Source organism: Cydia fagiglandana, chromosome 4, assembly GCF_963556715.1.
Source record: "Cydia fagiglandana chromosome 4, ilCydFagi1.1, whole genome shotgun sequence".
In the NCBI taxonomy this organism is placed as follows: Eukaryota; Metazoa; Arthropoda; class Insecta; order Lepidoptera; family Tortricidae; genus Cydia; species Cydia fagiglandana.
This window is the reverse complement of record NC_085935.1, coordinates 448,985-469,753: the sequence shown is the minus strand read 5'-3', so window position 1 is coordinate 469,753 and position 20,769 is coordinate 448,985. Positions and strand designations below refer to the sequence as shown.

At 38.8% G+C, this 20,769-nt stretch overlaps 1 protein-coding gene across 1 annotated transcript in view; it reads left to right on the top strand.

The window, feature by feature from the left end:
* The window catches only part of LOC134663376 (uncharacterized), a 31,799-nt gene extending 19,892 nt beyond the window's left edge, over window positions 1–11,907 (top strand). Inside the window, exons 4-6 of the mRNA XM_063519738.1 lie at window positions 10,341–10,526; window positions 10,859–10,941; window positions 11,674–11,907. Coding sequence (XP_063375808.1) covers window positions 10,341–10,526; window positions 10,859–10,941; window positions 11,674–11,907 — 503 coding nt within the window. The remainder of the gene's footprint in view (window positions 1–10,340; window positions 10,527–10,858; window positions 10,942–11,673) is intronic.
* The last annotated feature ends 8,862 nt before the right edge of the window (window positions 11,908–20,769 follow it).

Here is a 20,769-nt window from a genome sequence, read left to right as displayed (position 1 = left end):
GACACAATTTCAGTTCGGTTGGCAACGCGATGACGAAACTCTGGGAATTCATGTATTGTGCCATGTATGGATTGTATGGCGCTTGTTAATTTCAATTAATAATTAAGTCTTTAAATAGTTCGTTCTCCAGTGCGTCAAAACTAAAATAAAATATGTAGGTAAAAATAAAGAAAACATTGAAAGCACGTGTTTTTTAGGCCTAACATCTTTTTCTTGTAACTTTTGAAATGGCATAGATAATATTTTTTCGCAAATAATGTGTAAAAAACGTGAAATTTTAAATCAGTCTACCGCTTCTATATTGAAGACAGGGACTGAAAAGGTACCTATAAAAACGGTTTTGACCGGTCTTTTGAAAAGGTACCCGACCGTTAAAAGTAGCATTTCGGTACCAATATCAATCGGTACCCGTATCTAAACAAGCTTCCGTTCAAACGGTACCGTTAAATAAAAGTACCTTTACGTGTTTTGTTTATAGGTATCCGACCGTTAAACTGGCATTCCATATTGATATCAATACTTTAGGTATCCAAATAAGTGTTAGTCCAAACGGTACCGTTAAATAAAAGTACCTATACGGATATGTTTAAAGGTATCCGACCGTTTAAATAGCATTCAGGTAATGGTATCAATAGTTTAGGTATCCAAACAAGCTTTAGTCCAAACGGTACCGTTAAATAAAAGCTTACCTCCAAACGGTACCTTTAAATAAAAAAACCTTATCGCGTTTGATCTGATACCCTAATTCTAACCGGTCACTCGCGAGAGCGGGGAGGGTACGCGTGTCTCAATTATATTGTATGGAATCAAAAAAATACAGTTGCCTAAGGACTTCGAAGCAGACCTGGACCTGGACCTGCTAACCCGATCATTTTGGAATCCAAGATGTATGCCGTGCACTTTGTCGCAAAAGTCGTCATGGGTGTCGTCAATCATGTAACTAAACCACTTCGTGTTTAGGCTCTTTTGATTCGTCTCGACAAGATCTTTGACACTAGGTGATACTCAGGGTCTGATGATCGAGCTGGAAGGTGGTCACCAGCACCAATCAACCATGCAACTAAACCACTTCGTGTTTAGGCTCGTTTGATTCGTCTCGACAAGATCTTTGACACTAGGTGATACTCAGGGTCTGATGATCGAGCTGGAAGGTGGTCACCAGTACCAATCAACCATGCAACTAAACCACTTCGTGTTTAGGCTCGTTTGATTCGTCTCGACAAGATCTTTGACACTAGGTGATACTCAGAGTCTGATGATCGAGCTGGAAGGTGGTCACCAGTACCAATCAACCATGCAACTAAACCTTCGTGTTTAGGCTCGTTTGATTCATCTCAACTAGATCTTTGACACTAGGTCATACTCAGGGTCTGATGATCGAGCTGGAAGGTCGTCACCAGTACCAATCAACCATGCAACTAAACCACTTCGTGTTTAGTAGGGTGTTTCACATTTGTATGGGAAAAAAAATATTGTGACATTTTTTCTGACTTCGCTCGGTTTCCGGGTCCAGCTTATCTTAAAAGCATATATACCAAATTTTAAGTGAATCGGACATTGTTTAGAGGTTGCGCTGGATGAACAGATACAAAAAAAGTCACAAAAAAGTAATGTAACTCAATATTATTACGAAATAGAACAATACAGTAGTTGAAACTTATTTGAAAGTAAAACTAAACTTAAAATACAACAGTGTTTACATGCATCCATAACAAAATAAGTAATCATTTAGCTACATAAGCTGAAACCTCTTCTTTTGTTTGCTTAGTAACGCATTTTGTGTGATGCTCGACGACTTTCAGCAAGAACTGTTTTTGCCCTTCATCTTTGACAGAGTCATTAAACTTTTTTATTAAAGCTATACCCCTCTCTGCAGTATCGTTGACTACGTCCAGACTATCGACCAAGTCTCAGGTGTTAGGGCTACAATTACATCTTGAACACCAAATAATTCGAAGAACGACCTTGTTTTGGTAGTAACAAAATCACCAAGAGATTTTTCTTCCAATTTCAGACACTTACCATCCAACCTTTTCATTTCTTTTTATTTGCTGGTTTATTTAAATTCTTGAACATCTTCTGTTTTTCATCTTCTGTGATACGTTCATCCAGAAAAGCTAGTCCTTTGTTTATTTCTGACAAATACCAAAGATGTCTCTTGGCCGCCGCAAGAGCACTTTTTTTACATTTTTATCGGGATAACTGTTTAAAAGCTGTAGCATATCTTAATCAATCTTGGGAGCCCATCGACTTACCACTGCTTCATGCCAAAATCGGACATATATGAGACAGACAAAAAATCCTACTTGTTCCTTAGAAGGAAGTCGAGCGCCCAAAAAATTATCACAAGGAACCTTGTCAAGTAACCAAATTCCACGTCTATTACTCATTTTTAAATTAAAAACTTGCTTCAATATAAAAACTACTTATTCAAATCACTTTTACACCACCTACTACAAAAAGTTACATAAGTTTTGTTTCTACCCTCTACTGCACCTATATTAACTTCTATAGACAAAAGTTGCCACAGAGCGCAACCTCTAAATATTGTCCGATTTCCCTGATTTTTGGTATATGGGCTCTGTATAGATGTAGAACCAAGAAGAAAAGCGAAGTCAAAGAAAAATAAAAAAATTGGAAAAATGAAACACCCTAGGTTTAGGCTCGTTTGATTCATCTCAACAAGATCTTTGACACTAGGTCATACTCAGGGTCTGATGATGGAGCTGGAAGGTGGTCAACAGTACCAATCAACCATGCAACTAAACCACTTCGTGTTTAGGCTCGTTTGATTCGTCTCGACAAGATCTTTGACACTAGGTGATACTCAGGGTCTGATGATCGAGCTGGAAGGTGGTCAACAGTACCAATCAACCATGCAACTAAACCACTTCGTGTTTAGGCTCGTTTGATTCATCTCAACAAGATCTTTGACACTAGGTCATACTCAGGGTCTGATGATGGAGCTGAAAGGTGGTCAACAGTACCAATCAACCATGCAACTAAACCACTTCGTGTTTAGGCTCGTTTGATTCGTCTCGACAAGATCTTTGACACTAGGTGATACCCAGGGTCTGATGATCGAGCTGGAAGGTGGTCACCAGTACCAATCAACCATGCAACTAAACCACTTCGTGTTTAGGCTCGTTTGATTCGTCTCGACAAGATCTTTGACACTAGGTGATACCCAGGGTCTGATGATCGAGCTGGAAGGTGGTCACCAGTACCAATCAACCAATCTGACGTGCACTTTGACATAAAAGTCATCATGGGTGTCGTTTTATAGGTTTCAGGGAGTGCAGAATTCAAAAATGATGACAAAGTATTATTGCATGATGTACGGTGATAGGCCTTCACGATGCACTGGAGGATAGCTGGAGCAGCAGTACAAAGCGTAATGGCGGCCGAGACCACGAACCGCCGAATGATATCCAAGAATTGGTTGCTTATTCGTATTTCCAGAAGAATTATTCATTGACTTCCCCGCTCCCGTCACACTTGCACTAACATAATACCCACTCACATAACATAATATCTCCCAGTTATCTAAAATGTAGATTCAGTTTTGTAACCCCTCGCCCGGGTTGTGAACTACGTTCCTCCCGCTCTCTTAAACTTTCGGTATTTCCTCACCATAGTGGTTTTCTCTCTTCTTCCTTCACCGTACAAGCAATCCGCCTCTGGAATTCGCTCCCTCTGACGATCAGACAGGCTCCAAGCAAGTTAACTTTCAAACGTTTGCTTTATAACCACCTGCTAAGGCAGGCACAGTAGGAATTAGTAGGTAGGTAACCCTTAACGCATGTGCAATTATATGTATTTGTATATATCCTTGTATATATATCTATGTATTTAGTGTACTCTTAGTCTTATGGTATAACATAATTAATATATGTATATAGTTGGTATTTAGAATGTTGATATTTAACTTCGCTCAAAAGTTACGTTTTTTTTTCTGTTTATTTCTCACTGCACCCACATGGACGCTTTTCTGTTTCGCCCTATGGTTGACTGGTAGAGAATGCCTATACCGGCATTAAGTCCGCCTGTTGTACTTTTTGTATGTGCAATAAAGTTTAAAATAAATAAATAAATAATAAATTATACATTAAAAATATAAAAAAATGTCTGCAGCACGATCCGCCATGTTCCAAGGATCATTCGAAAGTCCCAAGTCAGAGTTTAGAGTCGTCAATATTCAGTCAACCGAATACTGTTTGACATTTGTGTATTAAAGTTTGTAGTGATGAGGTTGAGACTTGAGACACCGTTTCAAGTACCTTAGTAGGCGAGCTCCCGACCGATAACGTCATTTTGAAATTACATCAATCGAAATGAAAACAAAAGTGACCGCCCGTTACGCCCGTAGTAGGTATATACATGGAATGTAATTGTGGAAATGTGTTTTGTGAGCCGATTATGCATTTCATACAAGTAACAAAAAGTGGAAAAAACTAGCTATTTTGCATTTAATCAACATTTGAAGGTAGGCCCGCCCCTACTGTTTGACCAAGATGTTGACTTTATAGAGTAAGAAGTTAGGACTTTTACAAAGTAAAATTCTTGGTACCTACTACGGGATCTGATAACTTTCTAGTGTAAAAGCTTTATACATAATGCGCTTGGCCTTGGCAACAATCACATGAAATGTGTTTGGATTTATGCATGTTTGTATTATTTGTTAGCATGGTTTCGTTTATTTATATTACTAATTGTAGTTAACCTGATGTACCTACCTATCGTTTATTGTTATACATTTATAATCGATTTTTATCCACTTACGGAAATGTCATATGAATCGAAACTACAGACTCGGTCACAACACTGCTTAAAAAAAATAGGTAACTAGTAATACATGGTAAATTATTATCGTAAAATATTCTATTACTATTATGGGGCATGGCACTTATATTATTTGCATGGCACACTGCGTCCAATTCGCACGACCCGACGTGCGCGCGGGATATCACTATAATAATACGCGCATAGCGTTGTCTCGCTCAAACTTCGGAGCGACGTGCGAATCGGACGCAGTGTGCCATGCCCATATATATGATCTAAAAAAATTCAAAATTATGTTTAAAAAAGCGAAATACTGATTTAAGTACTTGACAAGCCCTTATATTATTACGGAATTTTATTTATAATTTCAATAGCCATGCACGTTTACATTCTATGGGCGTTGTGATGTGATGTGTCAAATGTTTGAACTTGGAAGTAAATCTGACAAGCCATTATTCGGCTGTCCCATAGCAAAACCCAGTAAGTGCATCAGACCAAATTTTACAGAAGGCGTAACAAGATAAAATGTGTCAGCCTCAAAAAATGTTTTAAATTTTAATACAAAAAACGTACCTACATGAATAACTACTTAGGAACTATTCCATATATCAACATCAATATTATATAATAATATTGTATTTATACACGTTTATGCCCCTTACTATGTAACTTTGAAAACGTGAACACCGATGTTTTGTGTTACATATTCCCACTCCAATACCTACCTAGTAAGTGCTCGTTTTAGGTGTGAACCTGGTGTATCACTTATCAATATTCAAGACATTTCGGGGTTTTTCCCACTAGTTACCACCAAGTTATTACCAGTGGTAACAACTGAGATGTTTTTCTCACTTTTTACCACTGCAAAAACTGAAAAAAAAAATCCCACTAGGTATTTACCACCAAACTTTGGTGATAAATACCTAGTGGGTGAGATGGTGGTAACTACTTGGAATTATTTTTATCTGTATCAGTAGCATACTTTAAAGTTTAAATTATAGCATATTACGCTCTTGTAATTGGGTGTTAAAATTCTGTTTGAACCCTTACTAGGTTTTAATATGGGGCAGGCGCAGTGCCCCCGCACGTCAACCCAGTTCAAAAACCTAGTAAGTCTGCTGGATAACCACGCTAAAACCTAGTATGTCTCAGTCCCTTCCTAGGTTTTGATATGGGATTTGTGACTTGCTGAGTTTTATAATGTTAAACCGTCACTACACATGCTACTTACTAGGTTTGGAGGTGTCAAAATCTCCGTTGTTTATGCCGATTTTTGAGCAGGTGTCTTTGTAATCGGATGAGGACTTACTTGGTGGGTCCAAATTAGCGTTGAAAATTTCCGGAAAAAATCCCGTTTCTTTCCAAACGGCTCGTTTTTTTCGGATTTTTACAGAAAAAAACCATGAGATTTACCGCTTCAATTTTTCCGAATAAAACGAAAAAAGCGATTTAAACAGGTTTCAATCGGTTATTTTTCTGAGTTAACCGTTAGCGTCCTTCGGGTTAACTGAACCCGAAGTGGTGGTGGAAGTGGTGGTGGAGTTCGGGGTTATTTTTCTCAATACTGGCGACATTTGACATCGGATCGGTGACAGTGTCAATTCAGTTCAGTTGTCACAGTTGTGTCATTATACTTATCAGTCGGTTGGTTTAACGAAAATTTCATAAAATCTCGAAAAATTCATTTGATTTTTTCCGACATTTTCAACGCTAGTCCAAATAACATAAAAACAAATTTTGAGAAATTTGTCATTTACTAAGTTTTGATATGGGACAGCCGTATTGTGCGGTTTGTTTTTCGGTCGGGTACCCTTACCTACTTCAAAAAGTTAGCCTTAACGGTACCGTTTCAAAAAGGTACCTGTTAAATTCTATTTATTCGGGTACCGTTACTATTGGGTACCTATTCAATTGATACCTTTATTTTAGGTACTGGTATTTTTCCGTTTTATTCGGGTACCATTACTGTTGGGTATCTATTCAATTGATACCTTTATTTTAGGTACTAGTATTTTTCCGTTTTATTCGGGTACCATTACTGTTGGGTACCTATTCAATTGATACCTTTATTTTAGGTACTAGTATTTTTCCGTTTTATTCGGGTACCATTACTGTTGGGTACCTGTTCAATTGATACCTTTATTTTAGGTACTAGTATTTTTCCGTTTTATTCGGGTACCATTCCTGTTGGGTACCTATTCAATTGATACCTTTATTTTAGGTTACCGGTCTTTTGCGGTTTTTCAGTCCTTGATTGAAGAAGCAAAATATGCGAAAATAATTTTACAATCGGATGAAATTGTGAGCAATTTTTAAATTTAAATCTTTCTCCCGATATGAATAATGAAAATCATCAGTTAAATAGCCGCGACCAGGACCAGTGAAACCTGTGTCAAAACGTCGGTAAATAAAGGTAATAACATCAATTTGCGATAAACCCGGTCTATAAACAAATGGGAGTTAATATGAATAATGAATTAAAACAATCAAAATAAGATTTTTAAAATTCGAACAGGCTTTTTGGGTAAGTTCGGAGTTAAACAATCGAGTCGAGTGTACCGATACACTCAACTACATCCAATGGACGCAAATTTGATCGAGGAAATTAAAGCTTTTGCTTTTAAAACTCAAATTTTAAAATTATTACCAATACTCCAACTGTTTTACTCAGTTATGTTCGTTATTGAATGAATGAATGAATGAATAATATTTATTTCAGGACTAGTCCCATATTATGTTAGTAACAAGTTTGGTACATACTTAAATTTAGTGTTAGTGCAAAACAACATAAATAAAATTTATAATCTATAATTTATAATAATAATCTACCTACGTGGAGCGCGATACATGGAGCTGTGTCCATCTCCGCATCAGCGCGGAATCCCAGCGGTCCGCGAACGCGCTCAGGATCCCGTTGGTGCTGCAGCGAACTCGGGCTAGCAGGGAGGCGCACCGCTTGCGCATTATGGCAGCAAAATCGTCGGTCCGCGCCTCCGCAAACTCCGCAAACTTATTATTGAATTGGTTGTCGTTTTGATTCGTAAATTGCGTACTTTTTTCGTGTAATTCTATTTATCTAAATATCGAAATTAGAAACGTATTCATTAGATGTAATTTATTTTGTTAGAACAAGATACGTATATGTACAGAATTACTAGTTGACTGACTAGATGTAATTACAAATACTAATAAATATTATAACTTAAATACATAGAAAACATCCATGACTCAGGAACAAATATCTGTGCTCATTACACAAATAAATGCCCTTACCGGGATTCGAACAGATGACCATCGGCTTCGCAGGCAGGGTCACTACCTACTATGCCAGACCGGTCGTCAAAAGCCGGTCGTTAGCTTGCAAGATTTCATCCGAATCATCCAAACATTGCAAGTTAAATAAAAGCTTGTAAAAACAGTTGCCCAATAGACAATACACGGTCCAGCCTAACTTATACGAGAAAACAACAGCTTGACCAATAAACAAGCACATAAAAGCGGCAAGTGTCACGTTTTATACGTCGACATATGGCGCCAATGCGGCAAAAATTACACGCCGAAATATTGTAGGCCGAGCGACGACAGCTGGTTAACTAGGTCGTAATGTTTCGGAGTTATTGGGTAAACGTTTTGTGATGCTGTGTAGCGCGACGCTTGCTGGTTATGCGCTTTTAAAAAACAGCCTGTAAGAAGCTAACAATAAATAGAGAATATAAAGCGGATTCTCTAGTAAATACGTTCACCATTACTCGAAATAAATGGTTTTTTTTTTATAATATTGATATGTGGAATTGGCAACCGAGGCTACAAATGTACTACGGCCGTAATTAGCAGTGTTGTAGCGTGAATAATAGCGTCATATTTACGCGTCGTTATATGAATAAAATACGATAAATCTTACCATGATGTTCTTTAATTTAGCTCTATCTTAGTTGTGTACCCGCACTGCAACAGCCGGCTGTGCTGTTTAGCCACAAATATTAGGGTCTACATTGATTGACGTTGAATTTTCTTATACTTTAAAGATGACTACTTAGGAGCATGATATTATCACTGCCAAGTGCGAGGTTCAAACTTGCTTGTTACCATTGCTTATCGTATCTTGATGTTTTCAGCGAAATAGGATGTCAGGATCGTAGCAAGTAGTAATCCGTGGTCTCTGCTTATCCCTCCGGGAAATAGGCGTGATTATATGTATATGTATTGTTTTCAGCCATGAACCCCACAACCCGACAACCTGTCGATTTACCAGCCAGCCCCCAGCCTGCCCCCGCCATCAGCTAACATCGTTACAGCCGCGCCGGTCAAAATGCAAATGGCGTGAAAGTTAAATGAAAAATGTACCGTAAGTTGCGCGGGGGCCAATTTTACGGGCAAAGTTGACCGAATTAGTGGCGAATTGTTTTGTTGGATGGAATTGTTTTATAATATTTTCTGGAATATTGGCACAGGGAACATTTTTTATTACTTTTATGAGACTTCATCGTCAAAGAGTTTACTTAGTAGTTTTGGTGTAGACTTGGAGAGCATGGAAGTGATTAAAAACTTTTCATTTCTCATGCTCTAAAAATGGGTTATTGTTGTTCTGAAAGGTGAGCAGAAAGTTATACCTACCTACTAGAGCATTTTACATTCCAAGTAGGTACTTTTTCTTTTACGATAAGCAATTGTTTTCGTCAGATTTCGATATAATTTGGTGGTTAGAAAGAGTTCCTTACTCTGTACAATAAACCTAAGCGTAATTTCAGTGTAATTAAAAAAATCCTCTAATATAAGAGAGCGTATAAGTAATATTTTGGTCACTAACAGAAAATTACCCACATACTTTTTTCAGGACTAGTTGTGATATCGTATTTATCCTGCCCAGATTGAAGAGCTCTTTATACCGGCCATATTTTATTCAAAACTAACAAATAAACACGCCAGCAAATTAAAAATCCGGGTCCGGGCCCGGGCCGGGGCTCCCGACACTTCTTTTTCTTTCTATATAAAACTGAAGTGTAGCTGACGCATTGTCATGTGAGTCATCCTTAAAAACGCAAGCAATTACTAGTACAATTACTAGTATTTAATTATTAATTAACTCGGATATGTTAACATCATTGAACTTCTGAGCGGATAATTGAAATTCGAAACAGTCGTGTAATACGTAGGCAGGTACGACGTAAGGTAATTAAGTATGGATGCCAGTGACACTGTAAGTACAGTCAATTCACATTTTACAGCCTTTTGGTTAACTTAAAATGTTTCTATGTAGGTATGTACCTACAGGTTAAATCCTGTAAGTAAACTAAATCAAATTCCCATTATTCGATTGAATGAAGTTTTACTTCACATACCGTCGAGTTGATCTGATGATGGCCACGGGAGATAGTATAAGTTGCTTGTCGAAAGAAAAGCTCGGAAAGTACAGTCAGTGATAAAATAAAAACTTGTATCAGTATACAGTTTTTGAAAAAAATCGTATAAAATCATGATAAAATGTTTGCCCATCCTAAACGGAACTCTAATATTATGTAACAATTATAAATGACATGGACATTATTCGCTACACTCAGTAACGCGAATTATATTGAGCATCAGCATCGCCGACAGTCCAATCCATCCGCCGCGCCGCCACCGTGCCATCGCCGTCCCCGCCACCGCCGCCATGTCGCCGCTCGCCCGCTCGCTGCTCGCGCTCGCCGCGCTGCTCGCCGCCGCCGACGCGAAACCAAACCCGTTTTGTGACTCAATGAGCATAGGTAACAGAACTATTTTGTATAATTATAATCTTATAAACAGATCCTAAGACACATTTGACTAAAAAATCAACAAGCTTATTTTCAATATAGTACTTAAATGGAATGTCTTCTCGCTATATGTGACGTTCCACGGCAAAAGGTACTTTATGGCGGCTGGCGCTTACGTCGCATAGCGCCGCAATAATATTGGAGCGGCGTTAATAATAACGTAAGCGCCAACCGCCATAAGGTACCTTTACCCGTGGGACGTCACATATAGTAAGAGGCTTACTCGTAAATAAATTGGCGTATGTTTGCAATAAATTTAGTTAAAATTAACTTATTTTTTTCAGGCAATGAATATATTGGCAACCAAGATGATACTATTAATTTCAAGCTAACAGTTTCTGGTGAATTTTACACGATCATTCCTGATGTAAGATATTTCAATTTAATAATTTATTTCATTGAGAGACTTCTCTAAATGGTAAATACAGATGTCAATCACAATGAAAAAATCAACGATGATCAACTCTTGAATTTTTCGTTGTGATTGACATCTGTATTTACAATTTATATATTGTAATAAATATATGTGACATTCCATGGTAAAAGGTACCTTGTGGCGGCTGGGACTTACGTCACATAGCGCCGCAATAATATTGGAGCGGCGTTAATAATAGCGTAAGCGCCAACTGCCATAAGGTACCATTACCCGTGGGACGTCACATATTATAGGTATTCAGAGACTAGAAAAATTTAAAGTGGTTAAAACTGGCTCATACGTGTGCCAAATGGGTATAAAGTGGCCAAAAGAGGCTCCCAGGCTCTTTGGTAACGATTAATTAAGTAAATAACATAATTAATGCCAGAATCTTAACAGCGGAGATCTATATGAATATTGTACCTAATATATTTTTAATGATGTAATACGTAAGGAATGTCATAATTATTTATTGACACGAAATTATAGATGTCTAAATAGGTAAAGTCTGGCTTAAAGTGTAATTTTACGGAACTTGCTAACTATATAAACAAAAGTCACTAGTACTTAAATTCATCATTCAGAGACAGTTTCAGTATGGCGGTTTGTTTACATAGTTAGCAAGTTCCATAGAATGACACTTTATATTAGATTGTTTTCTAATTCAGTTCCTTTTTTGAACAGAAATGCACCAGGCCTGGAAGAAGGCTGGTACATCAGTATCTTAGGGTCTGCAACACCCCGAACAAGAAGCCCACCATCAGCCTGGTGAAGGACAGCGAGCCGTACACCGCCGTCACCTTCGACTGCCCCCGGGAGGTGCCCGGGTGTACACACCTCGAGCTGGACGTGGAGCAGGTGTGTACACCGGTTACTGGACCACAGCGCCCTGGACCTGGACCGGAAGACTATGATTAAATGGAAATATATTAAAAATATTTTCATGTTTAAGATTGTTTTTCTTAATAATAAGTATTCCGATACTAGTAGCAAAATCTTCTCAAATCAATCAAAACTGAGCCAACGGAAAATGAACGCCGTTCATACATAAGTACTCGTATTTGGTCGAGCATAATATTTAAATGGCCTTGATTTCTTAACAGAAATATATACTTGATTTGCGCTCATTTGGCCTAAAAGTCCTAAAACTTCCTTAAATTATGAATACTTCGCGCACGTTGGATACGGTGCAATGCTACACTATTTACAAGTAGGTAATGACTTGGAATGATATTCAGATAAAAAATATAGTGTTAAGACACTTTTTTTGTACGAAAACAAGTACATATTGTATTATACATTTTCTCTATATTATGATTTAACCTAAGACACAAAGATTGTAAAATAAATAAACAATCAAGTTATAAAACCCATCTTTTATCTCGTCAAAGTTGTCAAAGTTGCGAAACACAACTTTTAACGAGAAACAGAAGATTGCGCTGTAACAAGCCATAAATAGGGAAAAAAGATTTAAGAAATTGTTCGCGAAAACGCGACTAAATTCAATTAAAATCAAAAGAATTAGTAAAATTTATAACCTCGTTCCAAGACTTTAAACTTAGGGATCAAGCAAATGTAATTGCCTCTGGAATTCGAGCTCTATTGTAAAGAGTTGTGGATGAAATTAATTTGGTTTTAGTTGACCTTGGACGGTGTTATGCCAAAGTGCTTATTGTTTTCGAATCTACGAACATTGAAAAGGAGTAGAGGTTTCACAGATATGTTAGTCTGAAAGTTTTCCAAGACAACGTAAGTACCTACACAGTTTAGTGTGGCTACTATCGCTCGTACCCGCATATTAGTGCGAGCGAGATTCAAGTACATGACATATAAGATATTCGCGTAATGTCAGTTTTGACACTGTCAGTGACTCATGGTACGGGTATAAATAGGTAACATTCGCGGCGCGATTCGGGAAATGAATTAGAGATTAACTAGATACAATATAGTAAAGATGTGATGTTCCACGGCAAAAGGTACCTTATGGCGGATGGCGCTTACGCTATTAATAACGCCGCTCCAATATTATTGCGCCGTTATGCGACGTAAGCGCTAGCCGCCATATGGTACCTTTTGCCGTGGAACGTCACATATCTTTACTATAACACCATATCTAGTGGATCTCTAATTTATTTTCCGAATCGAGCCGTCGGATTGCCGCTACATCATCGTTGGCTCAGGCTGGGTCACTGTCAATAAAATAAGTGATGGATATAACTTTCACATCGCAGCAGCAATGCGCCAACAGCAACGCAATTTACCGCAAATCTCCCGCAAATCGTAAATCTGCAGCAGTCCGAATCAAAGACAGAGCTTTCACTATAAATTCCCGTGAGACTCAAACATATGTTTTTTTTAATTATTATTCACGTATTACTTTGTCGAATAGATTGACATTAATGTTTCGATCCAATTTACGAGGATCCTCTTCACGGAGCATCGACTCGCTTAATAATACGTGAGTGACCCGTTTAAAATAATCACATCAGCTTATTAGAGTCGAAGAGGCCTGTGTCCATTAAAAAGTGGTTATTTTAGGCTTCTATGATGATATTGAATACAATTTACTAATCAAGAGTGAACCATCTGTTCTCACCAGGTTGTCGTCGAAATGGCGGCTGTCAAAAGTTTGTGAGTCCATCGGACGCGGTGGACCGTGAGTTTTTATAATTAAGCACCCTTGGAGGTGGAATGGAACTAGCTATGAGAAATAGCGACTCTGAACCCCGGTTTCATCAATCCTCGGGATTTTGAATAAATTTCTGTACCTACCTATATACTTTGGTTAGGCCAAAATTTTTATTTTTAAAACTGAATATAAATGAACCAGTTTTACTCAAGCTATTAAGATACATGTACTAATTGATTGTTTGAATTATTTATCTCATTTCGGTAACTTTGCTTTAGATTAGAGTGTGAGCGGAAGGAAGAGTCGTGAAATATATGGGGCCAAAAATATTCCACGACTCTTCTCTTTCCGAACAGACTCTACCAAGAGACAGTTGCAAGCCGCCATCTCCTCTGCCGTGGAACGCATCTAATCGCTTCATCGCTATCAATTTTAATTAATCAAATCGACTTATGATCGGTCGTTACTTCAGGTCGTTAGTGACATGACCTTGTAGGTCTGGAAATTTGTCACAGTGCCAAATAACTATGCGAAAGTTAAGTAGGTCACTTAGGTCTTTACTTTAGAGGAGATCGGGGTATTATCAAGCTGTTCATAACAGCAGAAGACACCCACTGCTGGACATAGGCCTCCCCAGGGATCTCCATAACAACCAGTCGTGCGCACCCATTTCCATCAGCTCCCTGTGATCCCAACCAGATCGTCGGACTATCTTGTTGTGGGTCTTTCCTGCTCTTTTCCGGCTCGCGACCGCCTTTTAAGATCCATTCTGCCCCATCTGCCACCGATCCTACGAGCAATGTGTCTTGTCCAATGCCACTTGGCACGTCTGGCAACTCTCTGAGCTAATGTCAACAATCTTGGTTCTCTTCCTGATCACATCACATCATTTACAGGATTGAAAAGAAACCAATAAAACTTGTATCGATTGTACTCCAGCCAAGTTATCGGGTATAATCCTAGGATTCAAACCCGACCGGTATTAGTTGGCAGAAACATTTTCACTCGCTCCGCACCGGCTCGTCAAGTTGGCTTGATGCCAGGATTGTTCATGAACTGGGCTTTACAAAAATCGTAGAAAAATACTAGAAAAAGAAGAGTTGGTGTAGTATGAGAACAATTATATACATACATATATGTAAAGATAATTACAAATCAGGGTTTTGAATAGGAGCAAGTTCTTAACTATCAAGGGGCCTAGCCAAGGTGACCATCTCTGATAGAAAACGTCAATAAAAACTTAAATAACTAGTACCGTGACTTTTCGTGGCATAACAAAGAGAGAATACGAGCCCCGATGCAAATGATTTCGTCTAGTTCCGCGCAACAATTATGTTTATTTTAATAATTTTTACACATGAACATAATATAATGACCCAGTAATGGGAACCATAATAGCAATGTTTGATGTAGTTTATTTTGATCGTATAATAAAATTGCATGAGACTTTTATTGCTGAAAAAAAGGAGTTTTCAAAAACGTTGTCAAAATCATATTGTCCTCTCTTACAGCACTGCTGCATGCATGGGCTCGAAACAAAATTTTCAGTACATTGGCAGAGCCCTATTGCTTTCCCTGGTAATAGCCCTTTTCACGTATGTTGTAATCCTACCCGTCAAAAAAAAAAACATTATTTTTTTTCTTTCAGTACAAACGGTATTTCTTGTATTTGGATTTAGTTATTGCAGAGTATTACCATATAAAATTAAATTACATTAGTATAAGCATTAAATATTAGTAATTTTTAAACAAAAACATTATTTTTGAACAAACGCGGGAACCTCAAAAAATGGGGCCACCTGACGAAAACATATGCATCGGGGCTCGTACAATAAATGTGTACAAAAGCAGACTTATCCCTTTAAGGGATCTCTTCGCCGCAATACTGCAGCAGGAGCAATGATGCAGTCTGAACCCGAATGGTACCTTCAAACACAGGGTCATATCACATTACACTGTGTAATGTGATATGACCCTGTGTTTGAGCTCGCCGGCTCAGTGTAATGATTACAGTGAGCCGGCGGGCCCGGGTTCCGTTCCCGGTCGCGTCGTGACGTCACAGCAATGTTTCCGGGATGGAATTAAAAGCGGAAGACGAAGTAATCAGCGACCCTCGTCCAGCCGCTAGGGTGACCTGCCTGTAGCCGGAAATCCGGATATTATTTTATTCTTTTACTATGAGGCTAATTCCAACTTACACTACTCATTAAGCAATTCCCTTTGAGCATTTCTGTTTTAATTTACCAGTGGAAACTGTTATGACTTGTGTTTTATCAATATTAATTCATATTGTGTAAGATTGAAAGCTATTTGTTTCCCAATAAAAAAATAATAAATAAAAAATACATAGATATCAGAATTATGTCATTTAAGTAGATATTATTCTGATGTCAATGAACGTTCGAATTGCCCTGTTGCTATGCACCAACCGATGCTACACCAATTTCGTATGGTACCTACTGTATCTGTTTTATGCGCAAAAAACTAAACATTTCTTTATCTTTTTTTATATTTTTTGTAACATGATCAATGCGCCGCATACATATGTACCGCATTGACCATGTGATACAATATGATGCATAAAATGGCGTTTTTCATATCATTGGATTGGTTACTGTTAAACCAGCCATTATCGGAAAATATTTGTGCTGTATTATCCAGAAAATATAAATATAAGAAATAATTTCATTACATATACGCAGCATTAACAATTAGTACCTACAAAAACTAAAAAAAATACTATAAAATTATCCTCAGCTTCCCTAACAAATGGTGTCCCTACTCGTAAGGGCCGGGATAGTCCGGGATTGTTTAAACGAGTGTCGATGTTTTAATTAAACTGTCCGGCTGATCGATGCGGTCCGGCCGGACGGTTATAACCACTCTAGTGATATCTTACTAGCGTACTACCTATCGTTTAGTCACACGATCTATTAGCCGCCGCCATACAATAAAAGTTACGCTCTCATTTTTCTCTCCTTGCTAGGAAATTATAATACATAGAAAATACAGAGGAAGTTTTACATCTTCTTCTTCTTCATTACACTCTTGACTTGACAAAGTATGACAGAGTGGTCGTGGCCATTATGTAGACTTTTGAGCGACTTGTTTAACGACACGTCGCCATTCCTCTCGTAGAGCTGCTTTCCGTGAGCATTCGCTTACTGTGGCCGACACACTGGCTTTAATTTTACATACAACAGTTTTATATACAAAAGTTTTACATACAAAATTTCTATTCGCTCTTTTTTTTTTAAAATACTGAAAAACTAGTACCAGACCTAAATGTGATCATGACAAGTTTCATGTAATTTGACACATTCACCGCTGAGCTACGGTCGTAGCGCTACATCGTAACCTATAACATGGATTTCCTGGTATGTATCGGAAAAGCTTCGTACAGACAAAACGACAACGTGTCGTGATTAGCGCTGAATGGGTTAAAAAGTATTATCATCTTCCTCGCGTTGTTCCCGGCATTTTGCCACAGCCTGGAGTCCGCTTGGAAAAATAGCAAATTGGCAAAAATGGTAAGAAGAGGCCGGCCCAAGAAGCGATGGCTTGATGTCGTTAAGGAGGACATGCGTGCCAACGGACTCACCACCAGGGATGCCGAAATCGGGCAAAGTGGTCACGAAGGAGTCGGAAGGCGGACCCCGGGTCCCGGTTTGGCCCCGGGATTGACGCCAGGATGATGATGATGATGGATGATGGTTAAAAAGTATATTGGTTATAAATTCCATAATAATATATGGCGGCGGCAAGGTTCGTGTAACTCTCAATTCTTAAAAAGTTTATCTACTCGAAAAATCAACATAGTCGAACTTAAAGCATTAATCAACATCTGTATCATTATAAAAAATATTATACAAATTGAATTGTACATTGATTCTCCTAATTCATTTAAATATCACCACTCACCTACAAACGAAATACATTCAGGACCCGAATATCAGGTTAACCAAAGAAGCTAAGAAACGTGGCTAGACCTAATTATAGGTATCTTTGAGGCCCTTCCAGTAATTACTGAGCCTATTGAGAGCGCGTAAATTGTAAAACTTAGCATTCAAGCCTCGTTTGTTTAGCACAGTAAGAGCAGAACAGTAATACAAGAAAAAATGGTTCAACTACCCGACGAAAAGTGAAAGTAAAAGTGACAGTCTATTTCCAACGACAGCTGCACTACTGTTCATTTTACTATGGAAATTGACAAAGACAGAAACGCGTTCAGTACCGGTAGTGCAGCTGCGGTTAGAAATGGAATGTTACCATAAGAGTGGTTTGAAAATGTGATGTCTACACCAAACTTTTTCATACACTTTTCGTCGGGTAGTTACACAAATCTCTGTTTGGACATTTTGCTGGGTCATCAGTTAGCCGCGATCACGATCAGTGAAACCTGTGTCGAAACGTCGCTAAATAAAGGTAATAAAATAAATTCGCGGAAGACCCGCTTGTAAATGTGATGTGTTCAAACATAAAAGTTGTAAATGTTATAAAACACGACTTATTTCAGTGGAAGCACTTATATGCAATTCGCCATTGCGAGTTAAACGGACTCCGTACGGAGCTCGTTCCGCTCGCAGTGGAAAGTGGGCATTAGCCTAGCCTAGCCTAGTAGCATTTTCGTTGGGGCCCACGGTGCCAACGGTAGGGAAAACGTTGGGATGAGGTTCGTTCCGTAGCCAACATTAATTTTGTATTGGCCCACCATCGCATTTACCAACATTCGCTGTGGCACAGATGCCCAACAATGGGCCTTTGTGTATTTTGGTACCGTTGGCTAAACAACGATAATATTCGTTGGCCCAATGATGACATATATCGCATTTACCAACATTGGCAGTGGCAGTGATGCCCAACAATGGGCCTTTGTGTATTTTGCTACCGTTCGCTAAACAACGATAACATTCGTTGGCCCAATGGTGACGAATACCGCATTTACCAACATTGGCTGTGCCACGGATGCCCAACAATGGGCCTTTGTGTATTTTGGTAACGTTGGCTAATCAACCATATCATCCGATGGCCCAATGATGACAAATATCGCATTTACCAACATTGGCTGTGGCACTGATACCCAACAATGGGCCTTTGTGTATTTTGGTAACGTTGGCTAATCAACGATATCATCCGATGGCCCAATGATGACAAAAATCGCATTTACCACCATTGGCTGTGGCACTGATGCCCAACAATGGGCCTTTGTTTATTTTGGTAACGTTGGCTAATCAACGATATCAACCGATGGCCCAATGACGACAAATATCGCATTTACCAACATTGACTGTAGCATTGATTCCCAACAATGGGCCTTTGTGTATTTTGGTAACGTTGGCTAATCAACGATATCATCCGATGGCCCAATGATGACAAATATCGCATTTACCAACATTGGCTGTGGCACTGATGCCCAACAATGGGCCTTTCTTTATTTTGGTAACGTTGGCTAATCAACGTTATCATCCGATGGCCCAATGACGACAAATATTGCATTTACCAACATTGGCTGCGGCACTGATGCCCAACAATGGGCCTTTGTTTATTTTGGTAACGTTGGCTAATCAACGATATCAACCGATGGCCCAATGACGACAAATATCGCATTTACCAACATTGACTGTAGCATTGATTCCCAACAATGGGCCTTTGTGTATTTTGGTAACGTTGGCTAATCAACGATATCATCCGATGGCCCAATGACGACAAATATTGCATTTACCAACATTGGCTGTAGCATTGATGCCCAACAATGGGCCTTTGTGTATTTTGGTAACGTTGGCTAATCAACGATATCATCCGATGGCCCAATGATGACAAAAATCGCATTTACCACCATTGGCTGTGGCACTGATGCCCAACAATGGGCCTTTGTTTATTTTGGTAACGTTGGCTAATCAACGATATCAACCGATGGCCCAATGACGACAAATATCGCATTTACCAACATTGACTGTAGCATTGATTCCCAACAATGGGCCTTTGTGTATTTTGGTAACGTTGGCTAATCAACGATATCATCCGATGGCCCAATGATGACAAATATCGCATTTACAAACATTGGCTGTGGCACTGATGCCCAACAATGGGCCTTTCTTTATTTTGGTAACGTTGGCTAATCAACGTTATCATCCGATGGCCCAATGACGACAAATATTGCATTTACCAACATTGGCTGTAGCATTGATGCCCAACAATGGGCCTTTGTGTATTTTGGTAACGTTGGCTAATCAACGATATCATCCGATGGCCCAATGATGACAAATATAGCATTTACCAACATTGGCTGCGGCACTGATGCCCAACAATGGGCCTTTGTTTATTTTGGTAACGTTGGCTAATCAACGATATCATACGATGGCCCAATGACGACAAATATCGCATTTACCAACATTGGCTGTAGCATTGAGGCCCAACAATGGGCCTTTGTGTATTTTGCTACCGTTCGCTAAGCAACGATAACATTCGTTGGCCCAATGGTGACGAATACCGCATTTACCAACATTGGCTGTGGCACGGATGCCCAACAATGGGCCTTTGTGTATTTTGGTAACGTTGGCTAGTCAAAGATATCATCCGATGGCCCAATTATGACAAATATCGTATTTACCAACATTGGCTGTGGCACTGACGCCTAACAATGGGCCTTTGTGTATTTTGGTACCGGTGGCTAAACAACGATAACATTCGTTGGCCCAGTGAGCACAAATATCGCGTTTACCAACATTGGCTGTGGTACTGATGCCCAACAATACCAGTTGAGTTTGCTTGTGGCGTCACTAGATGGCGTTACTGTCTCCAAACATCGAAGTTATAGTTATTTTCTCGATTATTCCGTATATAATCATAATATTTTTTTAAAGTAACTTATAAATCTAATAGCTATAACTATAAAATTTATACATAAATTTAAAAAATTGTATTTTACCACCATTTTCTCAATTTAAATCCCAAAAAACATAAATCTCGCTTACGAAGTTTCGAAGGGCGGTTAGTATATATACAAATTAGAGTGTATAGTAAGTGTACTTGCTTCGGCAGTACATATACTAAAATTGGAACGATACAGAGAAGATTAACAACAACTGCTGCCTAGGGCCTTCATGTGGATACAACCAATGCCTACCGTAGTGTAATTGTAATATTCATCA